General features: G+C 42.4%; 1 protein-coding gene across 3 annotated transcripts in view; it reads left to right on the top strand.

Moving 5' to 3' along the window:
- DOCK8 (dedicator of cytokinesis 8) overlaps positions 1-20,347 on the top strand; it is a 223,036-nt gene that overhangs the window by 127,924 nt on the left and 74,765 nt on the right. For all 3 annotated transcript variants that reach the window (XM_079926384.1, XM_079926385.1, XM_079926386.1), the window contains 8 exons: positions 5,664-5,781; positions 7,202-7,272; positions 8,338-8,476; positions 9,079-9,180; positions 12,304-12,399; positions 13,093-13,327; positions 15,897-16,061; positions 18,643-18,812. In XM_079926384.1, the coding sequence (XP_079782510.1) occupies positions 5,664-5,781; positions 7,202-7,272; positions 8,338-8,476; positions 9,079-9,180; positions 12,304-12,399; positions 13,093-13,327; positions 15,897-16,061; positions 18,643-18,812 (1,096 nt within the window). The remainder of the gene's footprint in view (positions 1-5,663; positions 5,782-7,201; positions 7,273-8,337; positions 8,477-9,078; positions 9,181-12,303; positions 12,400-13,092; positions 13,328-15,896; positions 16,062-18,642; positions 18,813-20,347) is intronic.

Raw genomic sequence — 20,347 nt, 5'->3', positions numbered from 1 at the left:
TTTGGTCAGCAATATTTTTATTAATACGTATACTCACACTTTTTTAAAATTGAAGTATAGTTGATTTACAATATCGAGTTAGTTTCAGGTGTACAGCAATTCAGTTACACCTACACACATATATATATATTATATATATACCTATAAGGGAAAATAATCTGAAATGTATATATACATAATATATATTATATATAATGTATATTATATATATAGTAGTGTTTATATGTTAATCCTAGCCTCCTAATTTATCCCTCCCCCCACCCCCCTATCCTCTTTGGTAACCATAAGTTTGTTTTCTAGGTCTGTGAGTCTCTTTCTGTTTTGGAAATAAGTTCATTTGTATCTTTTTTTTTTAGATTCCACATGTAAGCGGTATCATGATATTTATCTTTGTCTGGCTTACTTCACTTAGTATGATAATCTCTAGGTCCATCCATGTTGCTTCAAATCACATTAATTCATTCTTTTTTATGGCTGAGTAGTATTCCATTCCATACATACATATATATAAATATATATATATATAATATATATATACCCCACATTTTTATCCATTCATCTGTCGATGGACATTTAGGTTGCTTCCATGTCTTGGCTATTGTAAATAGTGCTGCATTGAACATTGGGGTGCATGTATCTTTTTTTTTTTTTTTTTTTGCGGTACGGGGGCCTCTCACTGTTGTGGCCTCTCCCGTTGCGGAGCACAGGCTCCGGACGCGCAGGCTCAGCGGCCATGGCTCACGGGCCCAGCCACTCCGGCATGTGGGATCCTCCCGGACCAGGGCACGAACCCATGTCCCCTGCATCGGCAGGCAGACTCTCAACCACTGCGCCACCAAGGAAGACTGCATGTATCTTTTTGAAGTATGGTTTTCTCCAGATACTTGCCCAGGAGTAGGATTGCAGGATCATGTGATAGCTCTCTTTTTAGATTTTTAAAGAACTTCCATGGTGTTCTCTACAGTGGCTATACCAATTTACATTCCTACCAACATATAGGAGGGTTCCTTTTTCTCCACACCCCTTCCAGCATTTGTTATTTGTAAATTTTTGATGATGGCCATTCTGACCGGGGTGAGGTGATACCTCATTGTAGTTTTGATTTGCATTTCCCTAATAATTAGCGACTTGGAGCATCTTTTCATAGGCCTGTTGGCCATCTGTATGTCTTCTTTGGAGAAGTGTCTATTTAGATCTTCTGCCCATTTTTTGATTGGGTTGTTTGTTTTTTTTGATGTTGAGTTGTATGAGCTGTTTGTATATTTTGGAGATAATTCCCTTGTCAGTTGTATTGTTTGCAAAGATTTTCTTCCATTCTGTAGGTTGTCTTTCTGTTTTGTAGGGCAGCTTTTCTCTTTGTTTCCTTGCAGTGGATAAAGAATAGGCTAAACTGAGGAGAAGCCAAACTGATGTTTTTGGCATTGTGGCTTTGAAAGATTTCAAGGTCCCTTGAGTTAACCTGTTTTCAGCAAAAGAAGGAGAGGATAGTCCCAAGACAGTAAAGAGCAGAGAGAGCTTGGTCAACAATTGGATCTAATAATGACCAAATTCTACAAGTTAACCTCTAACTTCCTGGAGCTGCTCAATCCCAGCAGTTTAAAAATAAGTTGAGGGGCTGTTGCTGAATCAGTGGAAAGAATTTAAAATTTCTAAAATAATTTTTAATCAAGAGAAGCCATCTGAAGTGGCTTTGGAAAGAAAATTGTTGATGAATACCAAACATCCTGTTCAATGTTGTGATGCATATGACTGAAGAGAAGCATTTTTGCCTGTATTTGGGGAAAGATGAGATTATACTAAATGAACCGTACTTACACTGGACCTGTAGTTACTGGAGAAACTTTCAAAATAACTTTGCTTTACAAGGGATTCCTATTTCCGTTACGGGTGAGCTTCTCAAAAACCATTAGATAATATATTTCTTAGGATTTTCCTCTAGCTAATATGACACTTCATTTACCATCTATAAAACGTATGAGGCTGTTTCTCAGTTTGTTGATCATTACTCTTATCTGGTTGAGCCTCTGTGTATCACTGATCCTGCAGGTAGATCTTCCCTTCCAAGAGAAAACACTATTATTTTCTTATATTCATTTCTTAAAAATCATACAGATTTAACAAAACCTATCACTTGGCATTCTTGCCAGTAAGAACTATGATGATCCTTGGGAAATGCATCTCCTTAAAAAAATTCTTAAGCAAAGTCATTTAATGTCTCTGGGAGCCGGCTTGTGGCCTGCAAAAAGGGATGTTGGACTAAATTCTTTGATGTTTCCTTCCTGCTCTGTACTGTGTGGAAAGTGCATTCAGTACGGGCAGAACACTGTATGCCCGTGGTGATGATGTTCGAAGATAGGGGGTCAGCAAACCCTTTGGAAGCCATGTGCAAAATTGTTGACCGGTGTTGGGGGGTGTGTGGGATAAGTCGGTGGTGCCCATGTGTTGGGATGTAGGAGAGGAGTGTGGTGACAGCTGACTTGCTTATCCATTCTGGCAGGGCTGCTACCATTGTGATCTACACAGACCCTTTCATCTGGCTACTTCAAAGCATTTTTACAAACTGTAGCTCATTATTTCTTCAAGCACAGCATAAAGAAAGGTTGACTGGTGTCTTTTCAATTAACTCAAAGATGAAGAAACTGAACTATATAGAACTAAAAGGGATTCTCCCAGAAGTATACTGCATTGCAGAGGGGCAAGATAGAGAAAGTGTTCATCCCAGCTTCGTAACTGACAAAAAAGGAAAAAATCTTAGTGCTTATTTTTGGAGACTGTGTACATTATGGTACCCTCATAATGTGGAAGATCATGCAGCCATTATACTCCCCTCTCTGAATGCAGCCTCTCTCATGCAGAGAGGGGAGTATACCCCACACAGATCCCCGCATCCCAACCGTGAACTGCCTTCTGCCATTGTTACTACGTCCATGGCCTCTCCTGACAGCATCAGAGGTTCAACTCTATCTGCCTGCCTTGAGACTGGGGTCCCTCAGTGTGACAGAGAAAGATTTGGAAAGCGGCACTGAGACATCCATGTTGTAGAGTCAGAACAGCACTGAACTGGATGCTGTGCCCAGCTGGTGGCTAATTCACAGAGTGAACTGTTACTTCACCTCTCAGGGCCTCAGTTTCTCATCTGCATGACCATCAGATGCAGGTCCACTAGGCCATTCATTGGAACTTGTCCAGGGTTGTGGTTATTAGTGTTGCCACTCTTGATATTGTTGTAGCAAGAAGATCCATGGGGTAAATTCACGGATTTATGCAAATACTGGTCCAGAAAGACCATTTGCGGACACGCAGGCACATACACACATGCACACACACAGGATGGAGGATCATTCTGGTTATGACAATGCAGAGGTTAGAGTTGGTCAGCCTAGTCTTTCTCTTTTGGTTTTTCAGTTCCTGACTGCCCCAGACTTCATAAATCAGACTTTCAAATTTTCCTTCTCCTCCCTCGTACTTGAGTATTGACTTTTTACCCTTTTCCAATGGAACAAACCTTACATATGAGTATGGACCCAGTAGGTGGCACTGACTACATCTATTAAAGACAGGAAATTTGCCAGGTATAGTTGTATAGATCCATAATGCAAAATTCACATGTATAGCTCAGTGGTTCTCAGATGGGAGTGACTTTGCCCCACCTGGGGACATCTGGCAATATCTGGAGGCATTTTTAGTTGTCACAGCTGAGTAGGGGGGAGATACTACTAACATCTAGTGGGTGGAGGCCAGGGATGCTGCTGAACAGCCTACAGTGCACAGGACGGCCCCTCAACAAAGAACTGTCCAGTCCAAAATGTCAGTAGTGCTGAGGCTGAAATCCTGGTATCAATTAATATGCAAATCCTTGTAAAGTATTATGAGAGCCTATATTCACAGAGGGAAAATCTGGTCACCTGGCCCTCCTTCTTGGTCACTGCTCTCCTGGTGTCTAGGTCACACAACGGCTGTTTTGTCCTCTTGAAGCCTTTGGGGAGAATGTGTTACCTAGGAGTTAGAATAGTGGACCAAGAGTGAGGAAGACAAGACATTTTCCCAGAGAACATGACACAGCTGCGTCAGCCTTTGGTGTGCTGTTGACACTCAACTGTTAATAAGATCCGGAGAATTAAGGCAAGCTTGCCTCTGAGAGATGTCATGAATAACATAGTCTGAAAAGGCCATTCTTATTCTTTTATTTAATGGCAGTCTTATCTGAGGGGATATAACTTAGATAAGGTTAAGAGCATGGCTCTGGAACCAGAGTGCCTGACTTTAATTCTTGATTGCCATTCACTAACTGTATGTCATTTTTTCCCTCATTTGTGATGTGGGGATGATGCCATCAAAATAGTATCTACCTATAGAATAATTATGAGAATTAAACTAATAAATATGAAATATTTGAAACATTGCCCAACTTAGGATAAGTACCTTATAAATATTAGTATCACTATTGTTTCTTTAAGTCAGGACTATGATTCAAAGTATATACATTCATTCTTTTATTCAACAAGTATGTTTTTTTTAGCACCTACTATGTCCCAGGCACTGTTCTAGCTGCTGAAGATACATCAGTGAATTAAAAACATCAGATAAAAATCCCTGCCTTCATGGAGCTTACCTTTTAGTGGATTATAGTAGTAATAATGCAAACAGAAAGAAAAAATACACAAAATTATAGTCAGCCTGGTACTTGTACTGTAGTTTTTGAATGGATGGATATATTATTCATAGTTTTGTATTATGTTATGTAGCTAATTGGGCTTGGAAGTTTGAACTGTCATCTTACGTAAGAAAAGAAAGTTAGGGACTTCCCTGGTGGTCCAGTGGTAAAGAATCCGCCTTCCAATTCAGGGGACGCAGGTTCGATCCCTGGTCAGGGAACTAAGATCCCACATGACGTGGGACACAGCCCGCGTAACACAACTACTGAGCCCATGCGCCTCAACTAGAGATAGAAAATCCGCACGCCACAACTAGAGAGAAGCCCGTGCGCCACGACAAAGAGCTGGCACGTCACAACAGAAGATCCCGCATGCCACAACTAAGACCCAAGGCAGCTGAAAAAAGAAAGTTAAACCAATACAGAAAGTCATGCCAATAAAAAATGGAAACTACCGGGACTTCCGTGGTGGTCCACTGGTTAAGACTCTGCGCTCCCACTGCAGGGGGCGCAGGTTCAATCCCTGGTCGGGGAACTAAGGTCCTGCATGCCGCACAGCGTGGCCAAACTAAGATTAAAAAAAAAAAAAAAAATTGAACTACTACATAACATTAGAAAGGAGAAAGAGGAGAACTGAAATTAGGCCGCTGTCTATGGCCATGAGTTTTGTTTAAAATGAACTGAACATCTTGCCTTCTTATCTTTGTATCAGACATATAGTTACCGCTAGGCAGATTTGCACATTCCAAGACATTCCGAGACTTTCTCAACTGCAGCAGGCACCTCTGTCTGTGTAGCAAAACAGAGAACAATGTTGGTTATTATCAGATCACTGCAGCTGAAGAGGAAGAATCAACAGTAACTCACTCTCCAAAAGTAATTCGCTTCTGAAAGGAAAAACTCCTTCAGAACTGTCATCTCATGAGTGCAGGCTTTAGCATTCCCTGAAGAACTTGGTTAAAAGAAACTCTAGACTTTACTGATTGTTTCCTCATCTTTTGTTTTCCAGAAACCTTCTCTATGTCTACCCACAGAGGCTGAACTTCGCTAACAAACTAGCATCTGCCCGGAACATCACAATCAAGATCCAATTTATGTGTGGAGAGGATGCCAGCAATGCTATGCCGGTAATGAGGGAAATAAACATTTGCCTCGAACCAGGGTGGGCTGAACTTCCCTTGCTGGTTCACACAGACAAAATCAAGGGCTGATCAGCGTCGAGTGTGTGTGTTGATTCAGGCCAGTACCACTGATCATGTGCACGGGCCTTTGTGGCTGGTCCAGTATTGCTCCCAGGATGCTGATGGGGAAGCAGGGTCAGCCTAAATCGAAAGTCTCTTTCCCAACTTATGCCACAGTGAGCTGGGAAATTTAGAAATGCAGATCATTTTAGAAGACTGAAAAATATCATGAATTCTTTCCTTGCCACCCTAACAGCATAAGAAGTAGAAAGACAGGCCCAAGGTGTCAGCCACGCTTGCTGTACTTTCAGATATGCACTGCGGTACACATCTACCTAAGCCCCAGTCCACCTCTAAAGATAAATATAATAGAAAGTACTGCCTAGTCATAATAAACAGACACCATCTCAATGCCTTCTAGGAATGGATCTTCATCCTGAGGTAAAATGTAAATCAAATAATAAATACATAATGCAGTGTTCCCTAAGGAACCCAAGATGCCAGAATTTGTATTTTTTTAACCGTCTGCCAACAAACAAGACGGTGGTTAGCTACTACTATTTTATTTAAGGTGTAGAATTCAGTTAATATACCTTTCTACTGAAGTCACTTTTTTCCAGTGCTTCCATTCTTCAAATATCCACTTTTTTTAAAAAACCATCTTTTTAATGTCCCACCTACCTTCCCAATGCAAGGCATCCTTTTGCAATGGTTGTGGGAAAGAAATCCTAGAGGAAGACTCCCCTGGTTCTCCCTACTCTCGCCCCTGGCAGATCCATCAGGGCTGCCGGGTACAGCTGTGGTAGCCAAGGTACCCAGCCGGGGATGAGTGGGGGCCAGACTCCAGCCTGTTCACCACTCACCAAGCCCTGGGACCTGGCATGGGCATTAGTGCATCTAGTAGGAAGGGCTCTTTTTTAATTTACCCAGAGGTGAGTCCACGTGTGAAGTCATGTGCCTTTAGGGCTGACCCAGGCCCAAAGAGGTGTCTTCTTCTAAACACCATAAACGTGTGGCCAGTGATGGTCCTGATGACCCAAGTGACCCGGCAAAAGAGCCTCGACCAGGGGTCTCTCACAGAGAGCACAACTCTGTAACGTTGCCCTGTAGTATAGACCTCTGGGGAAGAGGCGGATCTAGAGAGCACTGGTTTTCTAGTCTCACAAGCCTATGGCCCTTGGTCACTGATGTAGCCTCTGCGGTCTCCGTTTACCCTTCATAGCCAGTTCTTCTGCATCAGTTGGGCCGCTTATTAATTTACAAAATGCAGCTCTATGAGACCAGAACCTCCTACTGGGCTGATGGTCATTGATTTGATTTAACCAAATATCACAGTTAATTTGGCCCTTTCTATACTGGTGAACAGGTCATCTTTGGAAGATCCAATGGGCCTGAATTTCTGCAGGAAGTTTACACGGCTGTGACATACCACAACAAGTAAGTATATTTCAGAGTTCTAAACATATGCCAAGATTGTTTTATTATCTCCTGGCTTTTCTGAATCCCCTAGGTGATTCCTTCTACCAGTATTTATAATTCAGGGACTGAGGGACAGAGGAAATCCATGCCAGTTCCCTGATTCTATGTTGGAGAACCACAAATTTTGCCATTACCTGTGATTGGGAGAAGAACATATCTTCAAGAACCTAATATTGTTTTGAGTTTTCTGGAGCCTTCTACTCTGGTGTGATATAGAGAGCTCTTATGGTGTTCCATAAAGAAATAAATTTCTTGCCTTGCTTTGAGGTACTGGAGGGGCCAGAAACAAAATCCAGCCCTCCTTGGTCTGTCTCCTTGTCTTCTATCCGTACCTGCACCACTACCTACTTTAAGAAGATTTAAGTTGACCAAAGGAGAAATGAAACACTCATTTTTATGTGGGTAAATTGAGTCAGAGAATAATGTCTAAACTGTTATTCACATTTCCAGGTAGGACATCTGTGGATTTGATTCCGGCCTGATAACCTTGGCCCATTTAAGTATTGAATACTTCTCTGAACCCACCCTCTTGGACTGGAATGAGGATTAAATGAATAATGTATGTGAAGCCCTTAGTAAACCGCCTGGGACATCATAATTCAGTAAAATCAGATTCCCTTTCCTTCCTGCATCCTTCATTTGTTTCCCCCAAATCCTTTGATGAGTGCCGGCTGTGCACCAGTCCCTGTTCTTGGGGTAGAGATAGAAAAGGAGGTCACAGCAGGACTCCAAACCTCATCCTCTGTCCAAATTAAGTTGTTGGATTTTTCCATTGTGTGCAGGGATTTTTTTTTTCTGGCAAAGCTTTTTGTTTGTGAGCAACCTTATATAAGTGAAGTGTATCCAGTGACATAAGCTTGGTCTCAGGACTTTAAGCTTAGGAGGAGACTGATGTAAAATGAAAAGTAAAACACCAAGCAGGCGAATTCTGAGGGGCAAAGGGTCCGTGGTGTTACAATTTATAGTCAGAGAAGCCATCATTCTTGCTAAAAGTTATTTGTGTCTAATGTGCTTTTGAAACAGGTCTCCTGACTTCTATGAAGAAGTGAAAATTAAGCTCCCTGCTAAGCTCACAGTAAATCACCACCTCCTGTTCACCTTCTACCATATCAGCTGTCAGCAGAAGCAAGGAAACTCCGTAGAAACTCTCCTGGGATATTCAGTGAGTTGTTTTCAACTTGCAGATTCACTCTGCAGTTGTTGGGGCCTCCAAGGTTCCTGCAGAGATAAACAGCTAAATTCTATTCACTTGCTTTTTTCCTGTCAGAAGTAGCAAAATGTGCCAAACCAGATTGCAGCAAAGAGCAGAGATGACTTGACTTAGGAAATGACTATTTCAGGAATGAAAGGCAGTGGGTGAGAGATAGTGAAAGAATACTCTCATTACAATGTCCATTATTTCCAAATTTTATATATATGCTTCACATATAAAAATAGCTCTTTTTTCCCCAAGGGGAAAAAGTTATTTCTTTAAAATATATAAAAGGTAAAATAAGCATTGATGTTTTCCAGATATACACACACATTGGCTATAAAGAAAAATGCTACTGCTTTGGCTCCGAAAGCAGTGAATCATTGATATTACCATCTCAGGAGCTCTCAGGGAATTTAAAATCTAAGAACTTGACAGAAATTACTGCCCAAAAGAGCTCTGGTCAATATCTAATCATCATTTAGTTGCGTTTGATTATTGTGAGCTAGATAAATTGCCAGAATTATATGCTGTAATAAATCCCATTTTATTCTTTACATCATCTATTTCAGTGGCTGCCAATTCTCTTAAACGAACGTCTTCAAACTGGCTCCTACTGTCTCCCAGTTGCCTTGGAGAAGCTGCCACCCAACTACTCTATGCATTCTGCAGAGGTAACCAGCAAGCTGGCCATCACCTGGTTCCTGTCCAGCCATGGTCTTGGACCACCTTTCCAGAGCCACTTCCCATTCCTTTATACATGACTAAGGATGCTCAGCGTGTTTTGGGGAGCAGTCATCTGTCAGCACAGGGTGTTTTCTGAGAGCACGTTGTTCTGATAGGATGGGAGAAATAACTGGTTTTAAGACCTCATTAATTTAGATTGTCACCAATTCAGAATGTTGGGTAAATACAACCCATACCCAGGCAGCATTACCTTGTATTATCTATAACAAAGGGGTTTACAGAATGAGGTATTTTAAAAAGGAAGGCAGGGCTTCCCTGGTGGCAGAGTGGTTGAGAGTCTGCCTGCCGATGCAGGGGACACGGGTTCGTGCCCCGGTCCGGGAAGATCCCACGTGCCGCGGAGCGGCTGGGCCCATGAGCCATGGCCACTGAGCCTGCGCGTCCAGAGCCTGTGCTCCGCAACGGGAGAGGCCACGACAGTGAGACGCCCGCGTACCGCAAAAAAAAAAAAAAAAAGGCAAATAGAGCTCACCTGTGATAACAACTGCTCTCAGCTCCCATCCTTACAAAAGGTTCCCATGCCAGATTCCACTGGTTTCTCCTCTGGATCAATTGTCACAGTCCCCAGGTGGATATTGGGGCTTTTATTCCTCTAAAGAGGCCAATGTCAATATTCTTTCTCTCCTCCCGTTCCCTGTCCCGCCTTTTTGCCCATACATTCTGCTGCAATCCACTAGTTTAAAGGGAGCCCAGTGAACCCTCCGTTCTGATTGCACCAGCACCAGCGCTCATGCTTCTCAGTCTGGTTGGTGTAGGTTTACATCAATAAGATTTATTTTGAAGCAAATACCAGACATCATATCATTTCATTTATAAATAGTTCAGTATTTTATCTTAAAGGATAAGGGCTCCTTTTTTAACCATACCATTGTCATACCTTAAAAATTAATAGTTCCTTAATACCGTCATATATCCAGTGATCAAATTTCCAATGATCTCATTAATGTCATTTTTTTTTTACAGTTGTTTGTTGCGTATGAGGCTCCAAATAAGCTCTATACGTTGCTATTGCTTGACATGTCTTTTAAGGCTCTTAATCTATAGGTCCCCCTTCATCTCTTTTGTTTTCCTTGCATATTTCAAGTTGAATTTCCCAGGAATTTGAATTTTGTTCCAAATTTTATAGTCAACTTTCTTTCCTACTCTGACTACCCACCCCCACTCCCCAGGCTATTCCGTTTTCTATTTCCTTTTTTTATTTTCCCCTGGAGAGAGAAGCTTCCTTTGCCCTGGGCCACATGCATATGCCTGAATTGAGATCAAAACTATTCTCCTCAAAACCACCTAAGTGGTTTTGTATGTTCACAGATACTCCCTGTTACTTCTTATGATTTGGACACACAGCCCCTTGCTGAAGCCCTCAAAACCACCTTTTCAACATCAGGCTGCACATTCTAATTTCCTAGAACACCCAGTAAACACACCTGGCTTTGGAGACAAACACATCTTGATCCAAAATCCAGATTCTGCCATGCCCTAGCTGTGTGAACATGGGTGAATTGCTTACCCTCTCTGAGTCTCAAAGAGGAAACCTAGCCCAGACCTGCCTGCAAGGTAGCTGTGAACATTGAATGAGATAATACATATCAAGCAACAAATTCGATGCTTAAGTAAATATTAGTTCCTTTTTCCTGCTTGCCCTAAGCTGTCTTTATCAATATGCCCTCAGCTTCTCCTAATATGCCTTAGGGCTACCCTGTCCAATAGCGTTGCCACTAGCCACGTGAGGCTATTTAAAATGTGGCTAGTCCAAACTGAGATGTGCTGTAAGTATAAAACACAAACTGGGTTTCAAAGACTTAGTAGCAGGAAAAAAATATATAAAATATCTTATTCATAGTTTTCTATTTTGATTACATGTTGAAACGATAATCTTTAGGCTATATTGGGTTCAATGAAACACAGTATTAAAATCATTATCACATTAAAAAAATTTTAATGTGGCTACTAGAAAATTTTAAATGACATAGATGGCTCACATTATATTTTTAGTGGTCAGTGTTGCTTTAGATTACTGCAAACTCCAGTGACCCCACAGGTTGGACTCATTAATAATGAGTGCAAGGTCCTGGTGGAATTTGTTCACACTGGAGACTGTCTTCCCACCCAAGGTCATAGCTACTCCTCTGCTCTGCACATTGGTGCCATGCTGGGATGCAAGACCAATGTCTTCATATCTTCAGATTCTCAAAAGACGATAGAAAAGCAGGCTTTCATGTGAAATTTTCTGACATTCAAATGTTTGGCAACTAATTCGACAGTTTCTAACACTGGGCCAAACAGCACCTGTCTGTGGGCTGGATCCAGCTTTGGGCCCCAGTTTGTAACTCTGTCTGAGATAGTTCCAAAGGTCCCCACCCCGTGCACACATCCTACCCTCGCAAGTACAGTATGTTTCCTTCCATTAAAATGCAAGAGACACAAAACCCACGCTCACATGGCCAAGTCTGCCAAGGCCCTCCTTACTCAACACTGTAGGATGACAATTCCCTTGAGATTTTAAGGCAAGAAGTGGTCTCTGAGGACTACCGGGCTATTGATATATAAATATTATAAAAGTCATTTTGAGTAATTAAAGCAGGAGCCTAGAAGGACTGCTACTTGGAAACATTTTGTTAAAAGGGAACAAAACTGTAGTCTCTCAAAAGCATTAAAATTTCATGTCTTCTAAAGATATTCTACACTTTGTCCTGACATTCCTGATTAATGGAGAAATCATTAGGATATGACTTTATTTTAATTCCTAGAATCAAGGATTACCAGTGCTGGATGGAAGCTTAAATTAGATAGATAACTCGATTCAAACCCCTTCTTTCAGCATGAGAAAATGAAGGCCCAGAAAGTTTCACTGACCTCTCAAAGTGAAAATAATTAATTTGGTGTAAAACTGAACTTGAACCCAGGACTCCTAACTCTAAGGCCAGTTATATTAGTTTTCCAGGGAGATTTGTATTTGTATAACCCTGACATCTACTGTCAGGTTGCTTTACTCTGCTTGTTAGTACTGAGAAAAGGGAATTGAATTGCTAATTTGTTTTCTTTTAACACAGAAAGTCCCTTTGCAGAATCCTCCCATTAAATGGGCTGAAGGACATAAGGGAGTATTCAATATTGAAGTGCAAGCTGTTTCTTCTGTTCACACCCAGGTAAGGAGTATCCAGGTCAAGTTTAAATCAGAACAGCAGGCTAATAATGAAGATGGGGTGCAGCAGAGAAACTTCTAAGGACAGTTCAATAAAAGATCAGTGAAGATCTTTGTGCCTGGATAAAACAACACCAAAAAACCCTTTTAGTTCTATGAGGGAAATTGCAAGCCTGTTAGGTTTTATTTGTTGTTTTCATAGAAAGACCTTATAAAAATGTTGAAGCAGCTTGGCACCTGCACTGTTGGTTGAGAAGTTTCGTGGGGAGACTTCATTTAAACATTTTCCTGCTGTTGCTGTCTCATTTCCCTCTGTAATTCTGCCATTTCTCTTCCAGATTTTTTGTTGTTGTTGTTCTACTTTCTCTTCTTTTCCTGCCACTGTCTTGAGTTTTGCATCTGCTTAGACCCCTGTCTCGGCAGTGTGTTTGCCTGGTATCCCTGCCTCTGCTTACAGAACATGTCAGAGTCCAAATTAATTTTTCTTCAGCTAATAATTATTGAGAGGTTCTATTTTGTGCACAACACTCTACAAAGAAGTTCATAACCTGGTCTGAAACACCCGTGTCTTAGAACTTCTGCTCTGAAACACTGGGTAAGAGGTTTTGCCTAGAAGGAGCTATCTGATTGTGTTTATGAATCCACTGGTGAGCGTTGAGGGGATGAGACCCATGAGGCCTGCCATCTGCCTTCCCAGGACAACCACCTGGAGAAGTTCTTCACCCTCTGCCATTCCCTGGAAAGCCAGGTGACCTTCCCCATCCGCGTGCTGGACCAGAAGATCAGTGAAGCGGCTCTGGAGCATGAGCTGAAGCTCAGCATCATTTGCCTCAACTCCTCCCGCCTGGAGCCCCTTGTGCTCTTCCTGCACCTGGTGCTGGACAAGCTCTTCCAGCTGTTCGTGCAGCCCATGGTCATCGCTGGCCAGACAGGTAGGAGGCCTGGGGGCCTGGGAGGAGGCAGGCAGTGCCTTGTTTTATGAAACACGATTTTCCAGAAGTTCCGGGAGCAGGGCCAATGTGATCTTTCTGTTGAGGATGTGAGTCCAAGGGAAACCAAGTCCACTGCTATTTTTTTTTTTTTTTTGGAGATTCCCTGGATGTTTTAAAAAAAGAAACATTAATATAGGATGCTTAAAATTATCGGGTTTTTTTTACATTAATGTGTTGAATGACTGAAGCCAATCCTTTAAATTTCATTCCTAGTAATTGATGGTTTTCTTTTACCTCGAAGATATTTTTTGTTGACTTGACCAACAAGGGAATCCAATGTTTTAAAGAAATAAGACAACCCATGTTAAGTGGAAGGAAAGGAACTGTCTAAATTGAAATTCAATGTGATCCCTTTCTTACTGAGATAAAATGCATATACCATAAAATTCACTAAAGTGTACAATTCAGTGGTTTTTAGTATATTCACGAGGTAATGCAACTGTCACTACTTTCTAATTCCAGACCATTTTCATCAGCCTCAAATGAAACCCCACACTCCTGAACAGTCACCCCATTCTCCCCTCCCCTCAGCACGCAGCAAACGCCCATCTTAAATGCTTACTTTTAACAAATGAACACTAAATACAATGTGTAAGACTTCCTTTGGAAATAATGTCATGTAGGGCCTGGGTCCAGTGGTTCTTCCATCTCCTGCAGGGGTAGACTGGCTGCTGTAGGGCATCTTTGTTTGACACTGTTTTCAGCTGGGCTTGTATTAGTCTGTGCTCTCCAGCCCAGCAGATATCTTTGGGTACCATCCATGCTGCCAGTACTGTGCTTAGAGTTGTAGGTTTTGCCATAATAATCAAGAGCATATTGAACCTCAGAGGACTTACGATAAAATATAGCAAAGATCAGCAGCACAGGACACAAGTCCTCAAATGGACACAGCTGAATACTGTCGGGGTGATGACGAAGACATCCATCCGGGAGGGTGAGGAAGGCCCCCAGAAAGAAGACTGCAACTGAGATGGCTTTGAAGTGGGGTTAGAGGGAAAGAAGCCAAAATGGGGACAGAGACTGGCAAAAAGCAGAGGACCAGAGTGTCTGGATCAGAAAAAAAGTAGTTCAGAAAAAAGTGTCAAAACCCACTTTCCTGGGAGTGTCAGAAAAGGAGGAGATAACACTGTTGGGCCGTGGAATATGAGTAAGTTGGTGGGGAGGGAGCAATGAACTTGTAGCCTAGGACACATGGGGGAGCTTTCAGAGCTAGGGAAGAGCGTGACCTCTGAATCCCTCAGTTTGCAGTGTATCCTGGGATGCCTCTGCTGTGGCTCCACAGATAAGCCGTCCTACATTGTCGGCTACCTTTTCACACATGTAGCTGTTGCCTCTCCAGCTAGATGCCTGTGGAGTGGCCATCTGTACCCTCCCTGGATTTCCTTCTACGCCCTGCACATGTGTGGTGCACTGCTTTGTAGGCCCCAGCTATGCAGTGTAGACTTGTTCACTAGACAGAATGTTCATTCACACATTTTGAGCCAATATGTGGGACTCCAGGGTGTTGGGACAGGCAGCATAGGTGGAGGCACTTGGTCTCCAAGCATCTATTCAGAACTTATCTGTGTCAGGCACCATGGAAGGCATGGTGGGGAGAGAAGAAAGTATGAGAAATGCACTTTGCTTCCAGCCTATCAGAGAGACAGAATTTCCCACTGCAAACAGCCCAGGAACCTTGTGATCTGGTGTCACTTAAGCCCTGTACTGAGTGGTGTCAGAGGCTTCATTGAGGAGGTGGGATGGTGCTTAGCATTGAAAGGTTAGTATGATTTTGTGGGTGGGAGCAAGGAGGGCTTTCTAGGTGAGGACAGCAGCACGAGCAAAACTGCAGAAGTGAGAAGCAGACGTGCGATGGGGACAGTATAAAGATTGCCTTATTTTAAGGAAGTTGAATTTGAGCAGAAGAGGGTACCATGTGGGATAAGTAGGGTGGAGCCAGACTGTGGAGGGTTTGGAGCTCCTCAGCAAGAGTGTACACAGTGAAGTACTGTTTGTACAGGTCCAGGGACTGACATGATACACATATGTTTTTAGATTAATCTGTACACCAAGAATCCATATTGTTCAACAGCCCATCTCAAACCATAGTGTGCGTAAGAATGACCTGGGCATCTTGTTAAAATGCAGATGCTGACTCAGTCGGTCCTGGGTGGGGCCTGAGATTCTGCATTTCTAATAAGATCCTAGGTGATACTGATGATGTCAGGACAGACCCCACTGAGTAGCACCACTTAACAGCGTGGTTTAGAGAGGGGAGGAGGTCTGGACAGGCTCGTATCTTCGTCCTGAAAAACCACAGTGCTGGCAGAAGGAGGAAATGTGAAGTCCTTTGCAGTAAGCAGAGCTGGCCTGCTGGAGCTTACTAAAACCACTCACCCTGCCCCAGGGGGTTCAGCCTGGTTCAGCCGGTCAGCGCTCAGGACTCCTTGTCACTGCCCCAAAGAATGTTCCACCTCAGGCTCATTAAGGACTCACTGAGGGGCCGCCCATTTTTCTCTTGGTTCCTCAGCCAACTTCTCCCAGTTTGCCTTCGAGTCTGTGGTGGTCACCGCCAACAGTCTGCACAACAGCAAGGGCCTGGGCAAGGACCAGCATGGGAGGAACTGCCTGCTGGCCTCCTATGTGCACTACGTCTTCCGCCTGCCCGAGCCGCAGAGGGACGTACCCAAGTCAGGTAACGTCCCCCTGTCCCACCCCCACCCCGCCACCGGAGTATGGGAGCCTGGCGGGCAGCGCACCCTCACCCCCGCCCCACAGAATTCACAATAAAATTAAAAGCCCGAAAGTTAAATTTTTATCTTTCAGAATAAACAAAACTTGCATGAATGGTGAAATTAAAAGTTCATGTCTCGGGCTTCCCTGGTGGCGCAGGGGACGCGGCTTCGTGCCCCGGTCTGGGAGGATCCCACATGCCGCGGAGCGGCTGGGCCCGTGAGCCATGGCCGCTGCGCCTGCGCGTCCGGAGCCTGTGCTCCGCAATGGGAGAGGCCACAGCAGTAAGAGGCCCGCGTACCGCAAAAAAAAAAAAAGTTCATGTCTAGATTTTTCTCTCTTGCTTTCTATCTGCCTTCCTCCCTATTTTTATATTCTAAACACTTGTTTTTTCTGCCTATTTGATAATCCCTCACTGATCTTCACCCAGTCGGTACTTTTTTTTTTTTAACATCTTTATTGGAGTATAATTGCTTTACAATGGTGTATTAGTTTCTGCTTTATAACAAAGTGAATCAGTTATACATATACATATGTTCCCATATCTCTTCCCTCTTGCGTCTCCCTCCCTCCCACCCCTCTAGGTGGTCACAAAGCACCGAGCTGATCTCCCTGTGCTATGTGGCTGCTTCCCACTAGCTATCTATTTTACGTTTGGTAGTGTATATATGTCCATGCCACTCTCTCACTTTGTCCCAGCTTACCATTCCCCCTCCCCATATCCTCAAGTCCATGCTCTAGTAGGTCGGTGTCTTTATTCCCGTCTTACCCCTAGGTTCTTCATGACATTTTTTTTCCCTTAGATTCCATATGTATGTGTTAGCATACGGTATTTGTTTTTCTCCTTCTGACTTACTTCACTCTGTATGACAGACTCTAGGCCTATCCACCTCACTACAAAATTTACAAGCAGCTCATGCAGCTCAATAACAAAAAAACAACCCAATCCAAAAATGGGCAGAAGACCTAAATAGACATTTCTCCAAAGAAGATGTACAGACTGCCAACAAACACATGAAAGAATGCTCAACATCATTAATCATTAGAGAAATGCAAATCAAAACTATAATGAGATATCATCTCACACTGGTCAGAATGGCCATCATCAAAAAATCTACAAACAGTAAATGCTGGAGAGGGTGTGGAGAAAAGGGAACCCTCTTGCACTGTTGGTGGGAATGTAAATTGATATAGCCACTATGGAGAACAGTATGGAGGTTCCTTAAACTACAAATAGAACTACCATACAACCCAGCAATCCCACTACTGGGCATATACCCTGAGAAAACCATAATTCAAAAAGAGTCATGTACCACAATGTTCACTGCAGCTCTATTTACAATAGCCAGGACAATGGAAGCAACCTAAGTGTCCATCAACAGATGAATGGATAAAGAAGATGTGGCACATATATACAGTGGAATATTACTCAGCCATAAAAAGAAACGAAATTGATTCAGTTGCAAATCCCTTCTTTTGAAAGCTGGAGAAGTGACAACAGATGCCTAGGATTCTAGGATCATAATGATAAGGAAAATAATATATATTTGATAGCTGTGGTAAGCAGTGGCCCCTAAACTTTTCATTATGAAAAAATAAATCCCTTTTCTCATTTCCCCCAAACTAAACTTCTGAAATAATAATTCATTTCTCCAGTCTTTTTATAATAATCAACCAGAACGTCTGGTCAGCATGATATAAAAAGTAGCATCTGGTTTCCCTGGTGGCGCAGTGGTTGAGAGTCCGCCTGCCAATGCAGGGACACGGGTTCGTGCCCCAGTCCAGGAAGATCCCACATGCCGCGGAGCGGCTGGGCCCGTGAGCCATGGCCGCTGAGCCTGCGTGTCCAGAGCCTGTGCTCCGCAACGAGAGAGGCCCGCGTACTGCAAAAAAAAAAAAAAAATAGCATCAATAAGTTAACAAAATTCCAGGCTCTGACAAAGGAACTTGGGCATACTTATTACTCCATGCAGCCTCATTTCAAGTAAACCTGTAATTTTAAATGTTTTTTAAAAATACTCATAATATTCATAGACTCACATAATCACCTTTGAACACATGTAAATACTCAAAGGTGAGAAACATTGCTATACAGTGTATACTTATTCTCATAAGATTCAGATGATTCCTTGGATTCTCAAATCTCAGAAATGCAAGACTTATAAAGCTGTCATCATTTAAATACTAAGAAATAAAAAATATCCACATTTCGAGCTTGTCTTCAGAAATCAGAACTTCGTGGGCTGTTTCCCCATGGCAAGAAGAAGCTGGAGATGAGGAGCAGCCCCTGTCTTTGGATGAGGCATGTGTTTCCAGTTTACCACAGTCCTCACCCCTCCCTACTGCCTCACACCCTATCTTTCCACCAAAACATTGCCTCCCTGGCCTCTCCTAGGCATTTGCTAATAAGACCCTAATTCCAAGACCTAATCTAGTGGGTTTCCACTCTACTGTCTACCCCATCCCTCCTCAGTTCCTTCTCAAGTCCAATAAGTGACTCTAATCCGCTTTCTGTTGACATGTCTATACCTGGTGGGGTGCAGGCAGCCCCACTTCCTTCCCAGACCCTCGCTACCACACATACGGACGCACGTCTGCTGCCGCTGTGAGTTCAAAGCTGATGCAGGCCCGAGTGATGAGCAGCAGTAACCCAGACCTCGTGGGGACACACTCTGCAGCAGACGAGGAGGTTAAGAACATCATGTCTTCAAAGGTAAGGAAGATGTTAAACCCTGGAAAGAGACATGGGCTTTTTTATTTTTAACTAACACTTGGAGAGACAACACGAAATCAACCACTGCTGCTGCCCACTGGCTTGGTCAAATGCTCAGCTTTCAAGTTATTAATATTCTTTTCTTTTGAAGTGACTGAGATCATTCTGATGCCAGGCAAGACTGGCATTTGAAGGTATGCGCGGAGTTAGTGAACTCTGGTGGGAAGTTTATCGGGCATAGCTGGTTTAGCTCCGTGGAGTTGATGAATACCATGAATTTTATCTTCCAGGAAAAAAATTTGGCTTTAACTGTTTTTGATGCCTAGAAAGACTGTTTTTTGTTTTATTTTTTAATAACCTGCCTTTTAGATTCATTAACATCCATAGATGGATTGATTATCCCATGTAAGAATCCCAAAGATCAAAGCCAAATTTATAAACAAAAACCGAGATCCTGGGAGGGTTGGTGACTTACCCTAGATGGTTTCCCTCCATGAATTCTTTATGTTTTCTCGTAAACTTTTTATTTTATAAAAGTTTTAGATTTATAGAATTATTGTCAATATATGACAGAAAATTCTTGTGTACTCAATGCATAGTTTCCCTGTTACTAACATTCTACATTAGAACGGCACATTTGTCACAATTAATGAACCAATATTGATATATTATTATTATTCACTAAAGTTTATATTTTATTCAGATTTCCTCAGTTTTTTCCTAATGTCTGTTTTCTGTTCTAGGATCCCACCCAGGATACCACATTAGATTTTGTAGTGACGTTTCCGTAGCTCCTCTGGGTTGTGACAATTTCTTAGACTTTCCTTGTTTTTGAGGACTTTGACAGTTTTGAGGCATACTGGTCAGGTATTTTGTAAAACGTCTCTCGTTTGAAATTTGTAAAACTTGTGATATAATTCACATACCATAAAATTCACCCTTTTGAAGTGTATAATTCAGTGGTTTTTCATGTATGTACAAAGCTACCATGAATTCTTAATCTGAATTTTCTTTCCAGTTATCTGTGGCCTCAGGATGGCTAAGCTTTTGGAATAATGTCATTTCCTCTAATGAAGAAAAATCATACTCTCTAGGTTTTGACATCATTCCCCTAACACAGACCACCTACTTGAGACAGTACGTTGTGAGACAGGAAATCTGGAGACCAGGGTTGAGTCTCGATCTGATACCACCCAGGCCTGTGGTCATGGACAAGTCAATTCCTGCCCTGAGCCTTATTTTCCTCATCTCTGTAGAAGTTCTGAACCCTGGATGAATGTAAGAATCATCTATAGATCCACTCCTAGAGATTCTGATGATCTATAGGTTGTATCATATGAAATTGTTGATATTCTATACTTTTTGACTTACAGAATCAACCCAGGGATGTGCTGGAGCTGGTTCATACCAGTTTCTGAGAGCTGACTGTTAAATTTTCAGGAACTTTCTGAACAGTTGTTAAACGCAGACATTATTAAAAATTAAATTATATAAACTAACAAATAAGTTATATGGAAAACAAAGGTAATCTAAAT

The sequence above is a fragment of the Stenella coeruleoalba genome (assembly GCF_951394435.1).
Source record: "Stenella coeruleoalba genome assembly, chromosome: 7".
NCBI classification, from domain to species: Eukaryota; Metazoa; Chordata; class Mammalia; order Artiodactyla; family Delphinidae; genus Stenella; species Stenella coeruleoalba.
The sequence above is the reverse complement of the archived record's forward strand: the minus strand, read 5'-3'. Positions and strand labels throughout refer to the sequence as shown.